We start from the raw sequence: 20,210 nt of genomic DNA, 5'->3' as shown, positions 1-20,210 counted from the left end.
TAACTAACCCCAGAATAAAGCCACCGTCGTAAATTGGACATGCCCTTTGAAAAAAGAAAACAAGAACCAGGTCCGCCTTCCAGAAACACCGGCCCGGGTCCAGCAAGGCCTGCTTCTTGGTTCTTTCGAACTGGAGTTGCCGGTCCGATTCCGCTGGACGTGGCCAGAAATGGGTCCAAGATGTGCAAAGCCTACATGGCCTCTGTTGGACCAAGTTCTGTATTTAAAGACGGGAGGTCACCACCAATATCAATCCGCAAGGTCAGGTCAAAAGCAACCCCTTCAGGTTTGTGTCCGTCAGCTGGAGGAGGAGGAGGTTCCCAAGTCAGTGGAAAGCTGCTTCACTTTGAGGATCAAATCACTGAGAGGCTAAAACCTGTTTCCAGTTTTACCATCCCGCCAACGGAGGAAGGTACAGTCTACTATACTGTGTGTGATAGTACTGCTGGGGTGTATACACAAGCAGAGATACAGGGAAATATAGATGAAATGTTTGGAATAACATCAATTAAAACATCCTAATTATGAGATACTAATTTAACATTTGATTTTCTATCTATGATATAACCAAAATTAAAATAAGAGGATAATGAACAATTACTGTCAAGTCTTATGTGCAGACGTACAGTAATATGTGTTTTTAATTTTAATCTGTATGGTGAACCTCTGACTTTCAATTACTTTCTGCTTTCTGCTTTGTGATATCGTAACAGATTCTGTGTCGCTCCAAAGGAAGAAGAAAGACATTGAGTGTTTGTCCTTGAGGCAGGGGGCAGGACAAGACCCTGGCATCTCCTTCTCACAGGCAGTGCCTCCAGCTCTGTCCAATGCAAAGGGCCCCATGTATCCATATCCCCCCACAATGCCCTATGGGCTACCCACTTACCCCATCTCATCAGATCTCTACTTCAGTATCCAGAATAACCATCTAGGTTAGGCAGTGAAATATTCCAGCTGTTAATATCCATTAATGCACCTTCCATATAGCCTGTGAATTTACTTTTATAACTCGTAAATGAGCAAATTTGGATATTTGAGTGTTTCTTCTTACTGTTAACCCACAGTATCACCCAGAAATGCAAACACAGTTTATATTAAATTAATTTAAAGCAGCTGCAAGTAGAAAGTGTTTTGTTCTAAGAGCCAGCTTTTTTAGATTTGTACGATGGCTCACTTTTTACAAACTGTTAACTATAAGAGGGTGTACAGATTCCCAGAATTCACAGTTCAGTGACATTTGCATTTTCTAATTGATTTCCTGTACTTACATCAGTTTTTTCTACAGATACCCAAAATACCAGCAGCTTCATAGAGGAAGTGAGGAATTACCACAGCATTCGCCCACAGAGGGACGAGACCGCATCAGCGTCTCATGGAGCCAGATAAGGACACTAAGCCACAGTGTTCGGCCATTAACAAAGTGAAGTGTAAATGTGTGGATGATGCAGTAATCTAGGAGACATTGAACACACAAAAGACAACACTGGCAGTAATATTTAAAAGAATCATACATTTAATTTTACTGCAAAAATAATTTAAATGCTCTGTATCTATGTGTTCAACTGAAAACAGATCAAGAAAGATTACATAATTACATTAATGTGGCATTTTTGTATGACTAAGAGACTTATATTGAGTACACAATAATATTTTGCTTCTGATGTGTTTTTAAGGTTATGGCATGAACATTTTTTTTATGGATTTGACTTTTATGCAAGTACATTTGTGAATACAGGACACCCCATAACAGTCGAGTGGTTTTCCACTGTGCCAGACTTTAATTATTTTAAGTAGAGGATTTTATTTGTTTTTCCACCACTGTTCACAACTATGGACACACAAAATACCCTAGCATACAACATACCCATCCCCACAGTAAGCAGGGATATAAATAAGTGGTAACAGCTAACGTTAACGGGCGATGCAAAAAGTGGGAAAGATTAGAGTCCAATTTAATTTTCCACAACACCTTGCAATTGACTGAACAAAGAAATTATGAAGAACAAGAGCCAACGATTGCTTGTCCAAACCACTCTGAGAAACACAGCATCCAATCAGAGCTCACATAACGCGATCTCGCTATGATTGACATTCAAGCTTAGCGAGTACGAGAAGCAGAACCCACTTCGGGGCGTTTCCAGGAAGAGAGAGGTTACATTTTCCTGTAATGGCGGAGCAGACAGAGAGCGAGACTATCGGGTTCAACGACAACAGGTCAGATAATAGCCGTTAAAGTGTTTCCATGAATATGAGCTTGGTGTACTATTAACCACGATTCCAGGTTGTATACTAAGTTAGGTAGAATTGGTTTTGGTCGAGAGGTTTTGATAAACAGGGCTCTTACTTGTGCGTGTAGCTATGCTAGCTAACTAGCGTTAGCAGTTAACAAGCCCGTGTTGCCAAGTGGCTCGTCTCTGCTCTCCGCTCGTGGCACGCGGTAAACACAGGCAGCCATATCAAACACTGGTAGATGTTTTCTTCCTCCACGAGGCTGCCTTTTACTCAGGCCCCGGGTTTGTGTTCATACACGACTTGTATCTTAATGCGCGTTATGTGCAAATGTGCACGTAAAAACGCCAACCAGCTAGCTATGCTATGCTATATTAATTAGTAGGCAGGGGCACACAACTCCGTCCATTCATTTGAATGGACTGTCTTTCCGTTAACGTTAGCCTACTTAGTAATGCACGGGACTGTCTCGTTTGATTTGTTTTGGGTTCTAAGCATGTAACGTTACCACGACCAGCAGGATGTCACCTTAAAGAACATGTGGAAGAATAAACACCTCAGAGCTACTTGACGTACAGGAGCGTTACTAAGGTTACGCTTAAAGGCTCCAGACAGAAAACATAATTCATGTCTCTGTCATCGCATCTTCAAAAACATTATCTATCTACTTATCTATCTGTGTTTTAGCTCATCTGTTGTACATAAGTCAGAAGCGCCATATTATTACAAAAACATGTTTTTCTTTTTCACTTGTGAAGGTGGTCCTCTGTAAAGATATACCATTCACAAGTGGGCCTAAAGTAGCAAAAGGTTGAGAAGCACAGGTATAGATAGCATAATATGGTTATTACCTATATTGCACAGCCTTACCTGTAGTTGGTTGCCATCAAGTATTATGTCTTCCTGCCGTATGACAATCTTAGTACCGCTCAAAGTGTTCATATCAGATTTTTTTGCTGATGCTGCAATGACAACACTGTTTGTAACTTGATATTGTTCTGTGTGTTAGAATGGTGCAGCAGGCAGTACGGTTCCGCGGCCCTGCACCTGCACCTGCCCCTGTCCAGACCCCCGTGTTACGAGGCCCACCACCACTTCTTAGGCCACCACCACCTCCTTTTGGGATGATGAGGGGACCTCCGCCGCGACCCCCATTTGCACGTCCACCCTTTGACCCCAATATGCCGCCCATTCCACCACCAGGAGGCATGCCTCCACCCATTGGACCTCCTCATCTACAGGTGACTGTTTCACATTTTTCTCACGACGTGTGTTTTTCTTTACAGAAGTGTAGGACTCAACTGTTATCTTTGCCTTCAGGGATGCTCCACATAACATGTAATAAAGAGAAATACAAAGACTAAAATGAGTATGTTAAGGAATAAGTCATCCATAATTGATAAGAATAATACATTTACATATATTGTATTGGACCGTAATAGCCAAAATATTAGATAATTAGAAAACAACATTTCAATGAGAGAGAGAACCTTTGTGGGGGAGTTGTAGAGTGAGGGGAGCATGCTCATGAATATTAAAGTGGTCAAATCAAACTTAACTTTTATGAGAAATTGTTAAACAGCTGTCTAATATAAATTGGCAGAAGCACACATTTAGTAGACCACCATCATACATACATCTCTTGCATGAGAGGAGACTAGAAAATGTGGTACTTACCTGTTACTCTGCCCTATATTGCAATAGAGCAATCAATGTTGCAGCCTTGGAATGGGAAGATATAGGATTTTATTAAGGATTGTGACAGGAAACAAGACAACACAATTGGGACTGCAACAACGAATTGATAAAAATCGATCATTAAAAAAGTTGGCCGATAATCGATTCGTTGTGTCACGCGATTATTACGCCACTCAATAAGTCACGGAGATGTTTAAGTATTGAACAAAACAGTGGAGTGCAGTGCAGCAGACAGGTTTACATAGTCGTGTTGCATGTACAATAACTAAATAACTTTATTTGTTTATGTATATGTTTCTATATATATATATATATATATATATATATATATATATATATATATATATATATATATATATATATATTTTATTTTTGTAAATATCTGTCATCCCTGTTCTTATTTATTTTATTTTGTGTGTTTAGTTTATTTCATTTGATGTCTGTAAGTGTGGGATGTTACTATGACAAAAGAATTTCCCCATGGCGATTAATAAAGTACTTTTCATTTATTTCATTCAATAACAGCTAAACCGTTGTCGTTAGCTCGCGAGCTAGTCGTTCATTCTCCGTGTTTGAGCCGCGCTGTTGGGTTAGATAACGTCTTTGTTTTAAAATACCGCAGGGCTTCAAGAGAAGCAATGCGTAAGCATCTCCTCTGAGGTGCAGAACGCAGACCTGCGTTCAACAGTCCGATATAATGTGGCTTCATGCAGAGGAAGTGTTGCTGGGATTAGTAGTTCAATATCTAATTATTAACCTTTGTTTAGGTAAAGTGCAGTCCGTAAGTTATTCCTTGATACATTGAGTGGTTACTTCTGGAATTCTCATCTTTTGTTCTCTGAGTTCTAAGTGTGTACGTCTGTGAGTGTGCATGTCTGTGAGTGTGTCTGTGCATGTGTGTGACTGTGTTTGAGTGTGCATGTCTGAATGTAGAGAACAAGTTCTGACGTTCAAACAAATCCTGTTAAGTTTTCTGATATGTATTTCGGTTTATATCTTAAATAGCAGTTATTTGGGCCTGGATAATTGTTACATGGACTTGTCCTATACCTATTAATGCCGTTTAGTGGGCCGAGTCTGCAAAGTAATTGACCACGAAGAAAGCTTTATCCTGCGTTCACACCCAAGACGCTGCAAATGTTTCTCACGAGTAGATTGCATGCAAAGTCAATGCACAGACACAAATGGCAGAAATAGTAACTGTTTTTACAGAGATAAGCCATGCCCCCTTTCCACCGTGAATGACGCAAATTAAGCATATACAGTTGAGCGAGTAAACTTACGTGAAAAAGCGCTGCGGCAGTTGGCACCACGTTTGGTGTGAACGTAGCATTAGTCGTAGCATTAGTCTTCCCTGGAAAGAGTGACAGCAGTGCTATCTCTTACAACAAGACACAAGACCGAATCAAGGAAGAATATGACTAAAACCTATTAATAATCTTTTTGACCGTTATTCTGTCTTGAATGCTACAATTTCATGACTAGAACCTCTTAATTTAAATTTGGAGGTTTTAAGTGCTGGCTGCTGCCTTAATAGTCGACTGCTTATCTATCTGGCCACCAAGGAAGACTAATTGGACAAGGTATAGTTCTAGCCTTATTCCTTAAAGTCTGAAAATGTAATACTTTGGATTTATCTCATGCTGCAGAGACCTCCGTTCCTTCCCCCTCCCATGGGGAACCTGCCACCTCCTCCAGGAATGCTGTTTCCTCCTGGGATGCCTCCCGTTCCTGCATCTGGAGCCCCTGCACTCAACCCTGCAGAGGAAATCTGGGTAGAGAACAAGACGCCAGAAGGAAAGGTAAGCTCAAGATCATCTGAGGGCGTATCGTAGGACCCCTATACTGGTTTGCACCGTCTGCAAAAGCATGGAAAGAGTGAAATTTTTCGATATGAGACTTTAGATACACGACTGATTTGTTGGTCATTTAATTGCATTTGCAGCTTTACGCGTTTTGAAAACTAGAAATGCACACTGCTTAAAGGAGCCATTGTCTCACTATAACCTGTCATTTGTTTCATTGGAAAACCCCATGATAATTCATGTCATCAATACCTTTAATATTGGACTGGATATTGGTCTGCCATTCTAGACTGTCGATTTGGAAGAAATCTTGCTTAGTAAGATGTGCACGGTATGTTGGCTCAAATGTCAATACAATCAACAAAATTGGTTGGCAATATATATACAAAAATGTTGTGATTACAGGGATGGAGGATAATTATACATTTGTTGCCAAGCTTTATATTCTAGTTACTGTTTGTTCCCATGTAATAAGTGTGTTCTTCCCCATTTATCCCTTCCAAAGGCATATTACTATAACGCCAGGACCAGAGAGTCATCGTGGAGTAAACCGGATGGTGTGAAGATCATCCAGCAGTCTGAACTCAACCCTCTACTTGTATCAGGGTCGGGTCCAAATGTTGGGGTGACTGCAGCTGCCAGCTCAAGCAGTGTTAACACTACAGCCAGCACAACAGTCACAGCCTCCTCTACTCAGGCGCTGTCCACAGTTTCGTCTCGCACACTCTCCTCCAGTCCAGACGTCACCTCTCCCTCTGTGACCATTGCCGGTAAGGACACAGTCTTCTATGAACAGACAAACATGCACACACTAATGCAAAAATAAAAATCTTCTTTATTTGTGTTTTTGTATCCAAAAGCCACTGTTGTAGCAGCCATGTCCCCTGTTGCCACAGTGTCCTCAACTGTAGCTGTGTCTCCAGTCACTGTCGTAACTGTTTCCACGATGCCCTCACCTGTTACGGCGGTGCAGACAATGCCGCTGCAGACCATGCCTCTGCAGACAATGCCGCTACTTCCTGCAGGCCTGTCTCACAGTGTGGGCCAGCCTACTGCAACCATGCCTGCCTTCCCCCCTGTCATGGTGCCTCCTTTCAGGGTACCTTTGCCGGGCATGCACATCCCTCTACCAGGTAAGAACTACAGTCTAAGAGCAAGAAACTAACAGGCCACACTATCTAGCTGCTATCACTATGCTAAGAGAAAGTGGTTAGGTATAGTTCTAGAAAAAAAGATCTATCTGTCTAATAAGTTATTCTTTAGATTTATTGGTCAGGCTCCAAGAAAGAATTTTCCATCTGACATGTTGAAATTAGAGATGTCCTAATTCAGGGAGTAGGGGGGCTGATCTGGGCTTGAAGTGATATGTCTCTTCTCCAGATGATTGTGTGTCCCCTGTTACACTTTCACATTTTGATTAAACAGCTCATGAAACAATGGTGGGACAAAGTACGTAGGCTATCAGGAGATCTATAGATATATATTCTGTTCACGGTTAACTCTTTAGTTCAGTCGGCACTTGTCAGGTAACATTTAATTTAAGGGTTGCACATAAACAAGGCTTGAATTTAAATGTAGGCTAATGTAAACACACTTGTATGTTTGCGTTCATGTTTTTTTATTTTGCTTTGCTCTTCGTTTTTTTGGTCTTACTTTTGTCTCTCGGTTGACATAATTTGATAAAAATAAGCTCATTCTGGTTAATTATCTCTGTATACAGTGTTATTTGTGGACGAAGTGTCTGGCAAAGTCAGACTTGAAATTACATGGGGCTAGTTTTACATTAGGGCTGATTGTTATTAAACTGACAAATATCTTACAGAGAGCTTCCTGCTCGACTTTAGATGTGTGGTGTTCCAGCTTATGCATTCACTACTTGAAATGTGATTTATTTTCTTTCATAATTTTCTTTCTTTTCTATTCATCATAATTGTTTATGTAGCAATGGCCTCTAAATAAATCATAGTTTGTAAACCTAATGTACACTGTGCTCATTCCTAACGCCTCTAAATACATTACAGGCTCATAAATGTCAACAGAAACTGAGTTGTTGTACCATAACAATAAGGCACAGTCCATACTTGGAGCCACACATAAAAACTCTTCCAAACCATGATGGCTCATACCCAGTGTCCTGCTGTGTTCAACCAGATGCTTGCTTGTCCGTTGTTCTTGCAGGTGTAGCAATGATGCAGATAGTAGGTCCACCTTGTGTAAAGGCAGGCCCCGGCCCCAACGGTAAACACCCAGCCGCTCGCATCTCAGATCGACAGTAGATGGCATGGGAGTGAATGGTGTCTATATAAGGCATATGGTATATATGGGAACCCTCAAACAATGGCATGGTGGTGAATGCTGTGAACATGATCCATCTGGTATACAGTGGAATTTTCTCCTCTTCCAAAAGACAAAAAAAGAACAAGCTACTTGGTCATTCAGGCTTGTTAAACTCATTTTTGACTATTTGTGCAGAACTTTCGTCACCAGAATATTTTTTACAACGAAGATGTTCACTAACTGAATTCTAATTTCCAGGACTCTCTTGTCTCAAACAAACATAATTCAAACATATTGCTTGGTGAAAACGGAGTCTTCAGCTCTAACTAAATGATAAATGCACTTTGTCCAGTAGTTTTGTCTGGTTGCTCTTGGTAAATGAGAGACACTTGAAAATCAGCAACTTAATAGTTGATTCTTAGGATCGGTCATTTTGAGGTGTGTGTTTGGTGACTTGAAACTTGAGACTAAGTCCGTCTTTGTTAGTTCCCATAACGCTAGCTGGCTGCTTTTACCAAGTAGAGATTCAGTAGGACAATAGCGTCTTCGGGTAATTAGAAAAGCACTATATAAGATTGAAGTATTATTATTATTATAGCAGTAATGGCTACATGTTGTGGTTGGGTGTTGTCGTCCTTTGTGGCATGTTTGTGTGTGGTCACTGCTTTGTTTGTTTGTGTATCTTTCTTTAGATTTTTCTTTCTTTAGAAAGATATCTTTTAGACTTGAGCAGTTTCTTCCACAAAAAGATGATTATCTTTTTTTATTCACACATCTAATAATATAATCCTCTCGGTGACCAGGCAAACGGTTAGAGGGACAGCCCTTCTTAAGCTGCAGTGAATCCGTTTTATTTTACCTGTGGAGCTCTCTTCCTCACCTTGGAAATTACATTTCACAAATGAATGTATAAACTAATGTCTTTTTTTAGAAAGGCTTTAGGTAGACTATTAGGTACAGTCCACTGCAACTACTATAATTTGCTATGACAGAAAGATGAGTCTCCGCCAATCATGGTCTGTCTTTTTCCTCTCTGTCTAATGACAGGCATGCTTCCTGGCATGGGCCCGCCTTTAGTTTCCATGATGCACCCACAGCTGGCTCTCTCGGCAGCTCCTCACTCCATGGCTGGATTGCATCTCCCTGAGTGGTCAGAGTACAAAACAGCTGATGGGAAAATGTACTACTACAACAACCGAACACTGGAGTCCACCTGGGAGAAACCACTGGCCCTGGTGGAAAAAGGTAGTTACTGCTGACTAATGCAGACACAATCACAATCTTGGCCAGCTCCAACATGATGAGATGACATGCAAGGATTGTAGTGGGACATAAATGGCTTTGGAGAATGATGGTGCTAGGTTTGGGTTGGTTTCCAGTATCGCCCATCTCCAAAGTTTTACTCACTTTGAGTTTCATCTCAACAACACTTTTGTAAGAGGATTATTAGCAGTGTCAGTATGAACATGAAACCCTTGCAGAATTGATTTGTTGAGCTACACTAATCTTCTTTTAGTTACCTCACTGCTTGTGTGTTATTTCTCCTGGTTTTCTTCAGAAAAAGAAGCAGAACGGCTCAAGCAGCGTCTGGCCCAGGCGGAAGCTGAGGCGATGGAGATGGAGGAAATGGAGGAGAACAAAACAGACAACACTAATGAGAAAGAAGTATGTGACGAGTTGAATTACCTGCTTTACAAAACTTTTAATTCCAATGTGCATTGTTGTGGGGCTGCAACTAACGATTATTTGAATAATCGATTAATCGGTCGATTATTTTTTTTCGATTAATTGGATAAAAAAATCATTTTAGAGCATTAGTTTGCAACTTTTTATTACAAAAACAGAACAGACAGTGCAGAACTTGTCAGAACTTGTTCTCTGCACTCACAGACATGCACACTCACAGACACACACTTACAGACGTACACACTCAGAACTCAGAGAAAAAGAGATGAGAATTCCAGAAGTAAACACTCAATGTATCAACGGATAACTTACAGACTGCACTTCATCTCAAAAAAGGTTATTAATTAGATATCGAACTACAAATCCCAGCAACACTTCCTCTGCATGAAGCCACATTATATTGGACTGTTGAATGCAAGTCTGTGTTCTCCACCTCAGAGGAAATATTTACGCATTGCTTCTCTTGAAGCCTCCGCGGTATTTTAAAACAAAGACTCTATCTAACCCAACAGAATGAACGACTAGCTAGCGAGCTAACAACAACGGTTAGCCTACCTGCTACGTTATTGTACACGCAACGCGACTATGCAGACCTTCTGTTTGCTGTGCTGCGCAAGCCGCTCCACTCAACAGTTTTGTTCAATCCTCAAACATCTATGCGACTTATTGTGTGGCGTAATAACCGTGTGACACAACAAATCGCTAATGAAATTCGTTCCTGACTTTTTTAATAATCGATTTTTATCGATTTTATCGATTCGTTGTTGCAGCCCTGCACATTGTAAAAATGTTGTTCTCTAGAATTGGTGGAAAGTAACGAAGGACATTTAGACTACTCAAGTTCTGTACTAAAGTATTTATATAAAGTATTTTGACGATTTGACTGTACTTGAATATTTTCATTTTATGTAACTTTATTCTACTACCCAAATAGATCTTAAAGGGAATTTTGTACTTTTAATTTCCACAACATTTATTTGACATGAGTAGTTACTAGTCACAGATTCAAAGTAAAAAATACAAATTGGTATTTGGTGCCCTCTTATCTGCACACCAAATTACCTCTTATGATTTTATTTTGAACAAACACAAATTACATTCAACTTAATTTTTACCTCATTGTTAATCTAGAACATTTAAAAAGAAACATTATATCAAAAGGATCCCTGCTCTCTGATCAAAATTAAGTACAGCCTTGTCATGTTGTAATATACATTATATCCATAATTCAGAGTAAGAAATGCTATACACTGTACATAATCTATAATACATTACTGTTCTACATGTACTAGAATAAAAAAACACATTTCTGAAATAAATCACACAAATATATACATAGTTAAGATATTGTGTAAAAGTATGAATGCAATAGTAATGGAAATAACTGAATTTCACTATCAAGGAGCCTAAAGAAGAAGAGATGACAGAGGAGGAAAAAGCCGCTCAGAAAGCAAGACCAGTAGCCACCAACCCTATCCCTGGCACGCCATGGTATGCACGCCACATCACAGTCCACACCAAAATTCCACTTCACTTTATTGCAGTAACCCTAATGCCTTTTAAAAAATAATATCAGGTGTGTGGTATGGACGGGTGACGAGCGTGTGTTCTTCTACAACCCCACAACACGGCTGTCCATGTGGGACCGGCCTGAGGAGCTGGTTGGCCGAGCTGACGTTGACAAGCACATCCAGGAGCCGCCGCACAAGAGAGGTCTGGAGGACACCAAGAAGACAGGTGTGGACAAACACTCGTTTACATACTGTCAGTGTTAAGTACATTCAACGCAGCACTTATGATAATCGTAAGCGGACCAATTACTTGATTGGTGTTAATATGAAATAAAATGAATCAATTACCTCAAAGCCACAAACCCAGGGGCCACAGAAGTACAGGTGCATTCATGTTTTTTTATACTGGGCCAGAAGGTGCTGCCATCACTCTAAAATCTTGTGTGCAGTAGTTGAGTAGTTTTTATTTTGTCTGTGGTTATCTACAGGTGTCAATAAGGAGGAGCCAGAATTAGCCATTGCTGCTGAAGAAAATCAAGATGAGGAACCAACCAAAGCCAAAAAGAGGAAGTAAGTCATGTGTCTCTTTTACTTATTGCGAAATTGCTTGGGTGCCCCAGGACCTCACCTGGTAGAGCTGGTGTTCCATGTACTAAGGCGGTGTCCCTACATCATCGGCCCAGGATCTACTCCGACCCGCAGCCCTATGCTGCATGTTGTCCATGGCTATCTTCAGCTGTTTATAGAAAGCCATGAAATAATATTCACCATATGTCTCTAAAAAAATGTATTTTCAATCCTCTTTCAACCTTTTCTTGTATTATCCTTACTTTCTTTCTACTTCGTCTCTCCACCTCTCTTGACCTTTGCTGTATCACCCTCAGGAAGGAGGAGGTAAAGGAGGCAGACTCAGAGAAGGAAGCAGCAATGGAGGCAGAGCTCAGAGCTGCCAGAGAACGAGCTATAGTGCCGCTCGAAGCCCGGATGACGCAGTTCAGAGAAATGCTGCTGGAGAGAGGGGTAAATTTTATAGCGCAATGTTTTAAGTTTTTTCTCTTTTTTTATTTTTTTTTATTTACATAAATTAAACAAGTATAGTCTTTTAAAATATACACGTTGATATTTGAGTGTCTTTCTCATGCTTGCATTGTCTATCTTACATGTAGGTGTCTGCATTCTCGACTTGGGACAAAGAGCTTCATAAGATCGTGTTTGACCCACGGTACCTTCTGCTCAACCCAAAAGAGAGGAAACAGGTTCAGTTTCACGATCTTTCACATGTGTTTTTTCTCCCACATCACTGTTACTTATTCTCACAGTCTTGTGGCATGTACTGGCTATTTAGTTAAAATGCTGCAAGCATTCCAACTATTGTTCTTCAAATCTTTATTAAACTGTTTCTTCTTCTATTTCTTCCATCCGTATTTTGGACCTCCATATTTTCAGCTACAGAAAAAAGTTCAATTATTCAAATATTCAGCTACTTAAGGACACGATGGCTATGACCTTTCATATTTCTGACTTTTCACATTTTCAAATTAAGCTTTTTATAATTTTTTATAATGGGACCCAATGGGCAAATCTTCAAATCATCTTTAACTTCAAACATTTACAGTTTCTTCATACGTTGACCTTGAAACAATATTTAAAATTTCAAATGTTGACAAAACCTTCAGCTATTAATCTACGCTTTTACGTTTTTCATATTTTCTCAAATTTTAAAATTATTCAGCTTTTTATCAAAATAAAAATGAATGGTTTCCTATGAAGAACATCTTCAAATCCGCTTTCAACTCTTCAACTTCAAAAGGTAAAGGCTCTGTCATGCCTTCAGCTAGAGACACCATTTCACTTCACCTTTAAAATGTTGACAAAACGTTCAGCTATTACTGTATTACTCAGCTTTTTTGATATCTTTTATAGTGTTTTAACTCACTGCGTTTTCGTTTTATGTTTTTTCTGCACATTTTCTGCCTTTCTCATTAGTGTGAATTGCGCAGCTCAGAGCGGGTGACGTCATACCTAGAGCAGAGAGCTACGTGAGGGTCTTGTTTTTTAAACTTGCTCTCTACTCCAAACTGTTTACTCTTTGGGCATAATTTATAGCTCAAAACGTGGGAAATCTTGTCTTCTGCCGTAAACTGCGGTCGATAGGAATCCAACAGATTCAAACGTGTTGAAATCCGACTGAATGTGAGAGCAAGTCCGTCCCCAGCCATAACGGCCAGGCACGTGAACGGCCATGCACTCGCGTGAACGGCCGCGCTAACGTGTTATTATGGTCGCACTCGCGCGTGCGTGCGCGCGCGCGCGTGTGTGTGTGTGTGTGCAGGTCACTTTGGTTACAGACGTCAGTATTAACAGCTTCACTGACGTTCACATTCTGAGGTTTGACTCTGGAACCCAATAACATCATGGGGTCTCATCAACTGCGCTTGTGGATCAATGGTTTGCATCTCCGTCTTAGAAGCAGAAGATCAGTAGTTCAAACCCCACCTATGGCTAACTTTGATTTAAAAAAAAAAAAAAACTTTTTTTTTTCTTTTGTCAGACTGGACACCCTGTCGGGCCGGGCCGTATGTTTGACACCCCTGATTTAGATGATGCAGTTTTCCTTTCAACTTTTCCAATTATACATTTAAACGACAACGTTCAATTAAATGATTTCGAACTGTAACTTTTTTCAGCAGGTATTTTGCCTTTTCTATATTTTCAGTAATTATTTGCTATTTATTTATATATTCATCTATTCCACTATTTTCAGCTATATTGATATATTCAGCTGTTTTCACAGCTGCACGGTGGTGTAGTGGCTAGCACTGACGCCTCACAGCAAGAGGGTCTGTGGTTCGGATCCCGGGCGGGGCGGGGTTCGGATACTGGTCTGGCAGGTCCTTCTGTGTGGAGTTTGCGTGTTCTCCCCGTGGCAGTGTGGGTTCTCTCCGGGTTCTCCGGCTTCCTCCCACAGTCCAAAGACATGCTGCATAGGTTAATTGGACTCTAAATTGCCCGTAGGTGTGAATGTGAGTGTGAATGGTTGTCTGTCTATATGTGTGCCCTGTGATGAACTGGCGACCTGTCCAGGGTGTACCCTGCCTTCGCCCCTTGACAGCTGGGATCGGCTCCAGCGCCCCGCGACCCTAATGAGGATAAGCGGTTAAGATAATGGATGGATGGATGGATGTTTTCACATATATTCAGCTATTCTTTCATTTTCAAATATATTTAGCTATATTTAGCAAATTTAAGATATATTCCACTATATTCAGCAATTTATTTTAAATCTTTCAGCTATAAGCTTTAGCTTTTTGCATTCCAATGCATTTTCTGCAGGAAATGCTCTTTGTAGTTATTTATATTCTTTAGTCATAGTTTTGTGATTATGTCTTCTCCTTTAGGTGTTTGATCAGTATGTGAAGACACGAGCAGAAGAGGAGAGGAAAGAGAAGAAGAACAAGCTGATGCAGGCCAAAGACGAGTTCAGGAAGATGATGGAGGAGGCAAAGTTCACACCAAGGTAAAGAAACAGGCCAGTTGTTCTGTAGTTTGTGTTTAAAACACAGTGTTGATATCTATCATTAACTTTATTCTCATTATGACACTATAGTTCTGCAAGTTTTCTGACTTTTCTGTTTTTATTTCAGAGCATGAGTGAAATGATCAATGATTTTATGGAAGTTATTTTACCATCCTGTTCTCCATTTGGGAGTTTTCTCAGTATTTAATTTCACAATGTATTTAACATCTTATTTTATTGGTATTTTATTCTTTCTCGTTTTGGTAAAGAGTTCATTTAAAAGTTAACGTGTTGTTTTTTTTCTTTCTTTGTTTTTTCTTCACAGAACAACGTTTAGTGAATTTGCAGTGAAACACGGTCGAGACCCACGATTTAAGACCATAGAAAAGATGAAGGACAGGGAGGCCATCTTCTTGGAATTCATCACAGCTATAAGGAAGCGAGAGAAAGAGGACTCCAAGTCAAGAGGAGAGAAGGTATCACCTACTCATATTCAATGTATTTGAGCCCTACAGGCTTTTACCATCTGCACGTCCTGCTGACCTTTTGGTTTTTGGACAGATATCCAATTTTGATGTGTATATGTTACCAGGTGAAGATAGACTTCTATGATCTCCTAAGTGAGCAGCACATAGAGGTCGGCCAGCGGTGGAGCAAAGTGAAAGAGAGGCTGGAGACTGACCCAAGATACAAGTCTGTGGAAAGCTCTGCACTCAGAGAAGAATTTTTTAAACAGTACATGGAAAAACAAGCCAAGGTATGAGCAGTAGTCTTTATGGTGGATGATTACTTTATGTATGTGCAACTGACATCTGATCTGCGTGGCAGTAGCTGTGAATGTGTGAGTTCTATATCAGGACAATTGTTTATGCTTCATCTGCTGGAGCTTTCTTACTCTGGGTATATTAGAACGAGGTGTAAAGGTTTCTTCAAATCTATTCATTGTCTGCCTGTTTGAGTCAGTCAACAATGAAAGTGTTCATGAAACCAAGTTATTTACACCTCAAGTGATGAGTTTTATTGACATGGAGCTAATAAATTCCTGATAAGTCGAGTCCAAGCGTCTACAAATATGGACTGAATCATCTGCATAAGATTAATGAATCTATTATCAAATACAGTGTTTCCCCTAGGTTTACAGCTTTTGGAGGGCGGGAGAGGGGGCGGGGGAGACCACGAGGACACTGACAATGACACAAACACCAAAAGCATTACTATTTCTGTAAATAACATCATTTTGTGACTCCATCTGTGCTTTTATAAATAACAGAATAAATAACAATAACTTTCAATTTAACCAAATTGCCCCGTCAGACCACAAAAAAAGAAGAAAAAAATGGCAATCACTTAAAACAATGAAAATAAAGTTCTATCTGTGCAAAACATAAATTATATGTACTTACTACTAAATAGCTCATTTTGGAAAACTAAAAGCAAATTGCAGAACAAAACAGAATGAGACTGCAGATATGTGAGCATCAGGTTGTATCAGTGTTATTGCTGCAGTGAGCTGCTTTCCTCTACACATCTTTTTAAAACGGGGTTGTTGTTTTAAAACTTAATACGGACGCTCTCAGTTCATGCTCCATGATGAGATGAGATGTTTTTCCGGCTTGGAGAGACGGAAAAACAAAAAAGACAAAGTCACAGAGACTTTGTGGAGACTTTGCGGAGATTGGCTTTTGGCAAAACGCAAAAAAATCGCCAAGTCGCGCATGCACAGCGTAATCTGTTAACCGTGAACATTTACCCGAAAGTACAGGCATTTCTCCATGTATTTATTAATGACTTAGTTTTATGTCCGTGTACTTTGTCATGTGTGAAGCCAGCAGCTCATTGTTGGAACAAGACACCAGCACTTTGGCTTGTTTCACTTTGAGCAGGAGAGCTGCTCCGGGTTCAGAGAGCTGCTCCGGTGCTCCTTACAGGAGAGCTACTGTTCATCTTCTACCTGGGAGCGTTTAAAACGCAGATATAGTTGTCTGCTTTTTTTTCACGCAACATTTTTCTACGCTCTCTGCCCGCTGCTGGGTGCTCAGCGCTCACCTGTGTGCGCGCACGTGTTTCTGCGCATCGGGGCGGAACAACGCCGTGCGCGACACAGAGAGCAGCGGCGCAGAGGAGAGAAGTGTTCACGCGCGACCACGTAGAGACGGAAATGACAAGCTGTCATGTAGATCCCATCAATAGAATTCAGCCGTTCAGTTTAATAACAGAACAAGGTGTAGACCTGTTCTATAGGAAAGAGAACCTTAAATGAGGTATTGTTATCTGGCGATTATATATAGGGAAAATTACAGGGAGGCGGGGGGTAAATTCAGGGGGGCGCCGTGCCCCCCTAATATAATGGTAGGGGAAACACTGAAGTATTACAAGACTACTCTATCTGTGAAAACCACACATCAATATCCCTAGTTTAAATGAACCAAGTGTCTGTAATTGACTAGTAATGGAGAGTTCCCATCTCTGTTTTTGTACATGGTCCTCATTGTTGGCATCACATGACAAACAAAACTAATGCCGTCCGTCCGTGTGCTCCACAGAGCGTGGACCTCGACAAGGAGCGAGAGCTGGAGCGGCAGGCTCGTATCGAGGTCAGCCTCAGAGAGAGGGAGCGGGAGGTGCAGAAGGCTCGATCAGAACAGACCAAAGAGATCGACCGAGAGAGAGAGCAGCACAAAAGGGAGGAGGCCATCCAGCATTTCAAAGCTCTCATGTCTGATATGGTGAGACGTTCTGCAGCATATCTATTTCCCCATAATGTGATTTAAAATAAGTTGATTATACCTTATCTTTTTTGCGTCATGTTTAAATTTCACAAAATTAGATCAGAGAAATTGATTGGAGGGAGGGATGATCATTTTTGAACATTTGAGAAATGCATGTATGTTGGTGGGAGCACAAGACTGACAAGTCTTTTTGCTTATTCCTCAGGTACGGTCTTCAGATGCGGCATGGTCAGACACTCGTCGTAACCTGCGAAAAGATCATCGCTGGGAGTCGGCCTCACTGCTGGAGAGAGAGGATAAGGAGAAGCTGTTTAATGAACACGTAGAAGCATTGGCCAAGAAGAAGAAAGAACATTTCAGGCAGCTACTAGATGAGACCAGCATGGTGAGGACTAAAAAGGTGCAAAAAGCAGGACAAGTTACCCTTCATCTTACTAAGCTATTCTTTTTGTCTCATTTGCTTTTTTTCCTTGTGTAAAAACATTGACACATAATCAGCATGGCTACTATGAACATAATACTCTGCAGCTTTTGATCGCATGTTCATATGCGCTTTCTCAATTAATATGAAATACAAATTGTTCCTTAATTCGTTTCATAAGCTTATCAAGGAACTTTTGGTTTGTGTTGTAGATCACTCTGACAACCACATGGAAGGAGGTGAAGAAGATTATCAAGGAGGACCCTCGCTGTATTAAGTTCTCCTCCAGTGACAGAGTAAGAGGTGTTTTTTTGGTTGTAAAATTCTGAAATGTTTACTCTTTCTGACAAAAATTTATGTGAATTTTGTGACTGTATTGATGAGTTAAGGCTCACTGTAGTTGCATCTCAGGAATTCAGGAAGTAGAATGATGAAAAATAAAAAAGCAAAGAACTCTTCCTGGTTAGGGAAGACAAACAGAAATAATCTGGAAAGACCAAAACTAGGCGCTCATCAGCCTAACATGGTCTGGCTTCTTTTATAAAACGCCTGTTCTAAATTGATGTGTATTTGATAGGTCTCTGTCTTAAATGTTGTATGGTGTGAGTTGAATTCGGCTTTAGCAGTAAGAGTTTTGTGTCTAAAGTGTTAATCTGTGTGTTTGTAGAAGAGACAACGGGAGTTTGAAGATTACATTAAAGACAAGTACATCACAGCCAAGGCTGATTTCAGAACCCTGCTGAAGGAGACAAAGTTCATCACATACAGGTGTGTACACTCACTTGACCCACTAAGGCAATATAAGTGTTTAATATCAATTACAAATATTGCAAGTGATTTTGTTGTACATGTATTTATTATAAAAATGGTATAATTTTTCTTTGCAGTGAAAGAAAACGTTACTTTTATTGCAAACCCTTCATAATGTGTACAGAGAATTGTAAACAAATAAAAGTAGTTCTCTCTCTCATGTGACTGTACTCTATCATGCTTTTATGGCAAGCGATTACATACTTTTGAACAGCAGTGCACATAACCTGAATAATTGCAGCCCAGCAAGCTTTGAGATTCTACTCTGTTATACGACAAAGTATTTACAAACAACTCCACTTTTCATCCATTACATCCATTGATGCAGTTTCAGTTTTTCCCCCCACTACATTAGCATAGACAACATTTTAAGTGTATATGAGAAATTGCGTGTTCATTTATTTTCATTCTTTGATCACTTTGGTACATGATTGGATAATTCTTAGACAAGCAGCATTTCAGTCTAGACGAGCTGCAACCATGTACATGGCACACCTGAACAATCACAGTGACTTCGTAGCAAAACAGTCATACAGTGTAGAATTGTGCCTCGTGAAGAGACTTGAACCAAAATCTCAAAAGTAGCAGATACTGTTCCGAGTATTACCGTATTTCTTCCGAGTGCCTTCTGCCCATCTCACATATTCTCTTCCGTCAGGTCGAGAAAGCTGTTCCAAGAGTCTGAGCAGCATCTGAAGGATGTGGAGAAGATCCTTCAGAACGACAAGCGGTACCTCGTTCTGGAGTGCGTCCCCGAGGAGCGCAGGAAGCTCATCATGTTCTACATTGAAGACCTAGACCGCCGTGGCCCTCCCCCTCCACCCACTGCCTCTGAGCCTACCCGGCGCTCTACCAAGTGACCAATACATCATCTTCTCGGCCGGTGCCCTACTTGCCCTCCCTTTGGCCAGAGCATGAACTCCCCCAAACTCACCTTGAACCCCGCCATTCAGGCCCACGGCTGGCCTTGCAGTGTTATTGCTGGGGCTCATGTTGCTTAGAGATGTACCATAGAGATGAACGGTTATGGTCTCTGTGTTATGTTGCCTCTTAGCCCTGAAATAACCCTTTATTTAAGGCCACAACAGGAAACAGAGGTTACCTGATCTCAAGGTCAACCTTGAGCCCTCACCTCTGACTGGCCACATTAGAGGGAAAGTTATAAGGCTGCTGCCCAAGCAGCAATTGAGGTGTAAGATAGCTGATGTAAATGAAGATGAGCGTGTGAGAAAATGTGTGCGTGGGTGTGTGCATGTGTCTGAGGCGTCCTTAAGCCTTACTGCTCCACTTTGCCAGTCATTGTTTCAGTGGCTCAGTGTGAATGTTAGTTTCTGCTCAGTGGTTTACTCTGATGTTGCAGCAATTTCTCTGTTGAATGAAATAAAGGCAACTTCCACTGTTTTTCAACATGTTGTTCTGTGGTTTTTCTCTTCTAAATGAACGCCTCACACATGGTCGACTTACACCCTTATGTAAGTTTTACTGAAGGAAGCGTTGATATATAAGGAGAAAACTATCCTAACCCAA

At 40.7% G+C, this 20,210-nt stretch overlaps 1 protein-coding gene across 9 annotated transcripts; it reads left to right on the top strand.

Annotated features, from left to right (window-relative positions):
* On the top strand, positions 1–20,090 carry tcerg1b (transcription elongation regulator 1b (CA150)). 9 transcript variants are annotated; one of them, XM_068600214.1, is made up of 23 exons: positions 1–412; positions 714–932; positions 1,286–1,420; positions 3,239–3,470; positions 5,577–5,729; positions 6,238–6,502; positions 6,593–6,865; positions 7,911–7,970; positions 9,057–9,254; positions 9,568–9,674; positions 11,098–11,186; positions 11,272–11,432; positions 11,695–11,776; positions 12,091–12,226; positions 12,373–12,462; positions 14,605–14,723; positions 15,049–15,199; positions 15,316–15,480; positions 17,267–17,449; positions 17,658–17,852; positions 18,086–18,169; positions 18,541–18,641; positions 19,342–20,090. In XM_068600214.1, exons 4-23 carry the CDS (start codon positions 3,240–3,242, stop codon positions 19,541–19,543), a joined length of 3,045 nt encoding a protein of 1,014 aa, XP_068456315.1. In that variant the 5' UTR covers positions 1–412; positions 714–932; positions 1,286–1,420; position 3,239; the 3' UTR covers positions 19,544–20,090. The 9 variants fall into 9 exon arrangements, with proteins under 9 accessions (XP_068456315.1, XP_068456316.1, XP_068456314.1 ...); XM_068600215.1 differs by having other exon boundaries at positions 1,286–1,433; XM_068600213.1 differs by lacking the exons at positions 1–412; positions 714–932; positions 1,286–1,420 and adding an exon at positions 2,115–2,214 and having other exon boundaries at positions 6,629–6,865.
* Positions 20,091–20,210: the final 120 nt, after the last annotated feature.

This window comes from Clinocottus analis, unplaced genomic scaffold (assembly GCF_023055335.1).
Source record: "Clinocottus analis isolate CAN_PGR_092001 unplaced genomic scaffold, fCliAna1.0.p SCAF_5, whole genome shotgun sequence".
Lineage (NCBI taxonomy): Eukaryota > Metazoa > Chordata > Actinopteri > Perciformes > Cottidae > Clinocottus > Clinocottus analis.
This window is presented reverse-complemented; position numbering and strand designations above follow the sequence as displayed.

Bases quoted from the DNA above. Each gene is read 5' to 3' on its own strand.
- tcerg1b (XM_068600211.1), top strand. From the start codon at position 2,168: ATGGCGGAGCAGACAGAGAGCGAGACTATCGGGTTCAACGACAACAG. The intron at 7,971-9,056 runs GTAAACACCCAG...GTCTAATGACAG, and splicing joins GGCAGGCCCCGGCCCCAACG to GCATGCTTCCTGGCATGGGC. The intron at 14,724-15,048 runs GTAAAGAAACAG...TTTTCTTCACAG, and splicing joins GAGGCAAAGTTCACACCAAG to AACAACGTTTAGTGAATTTG.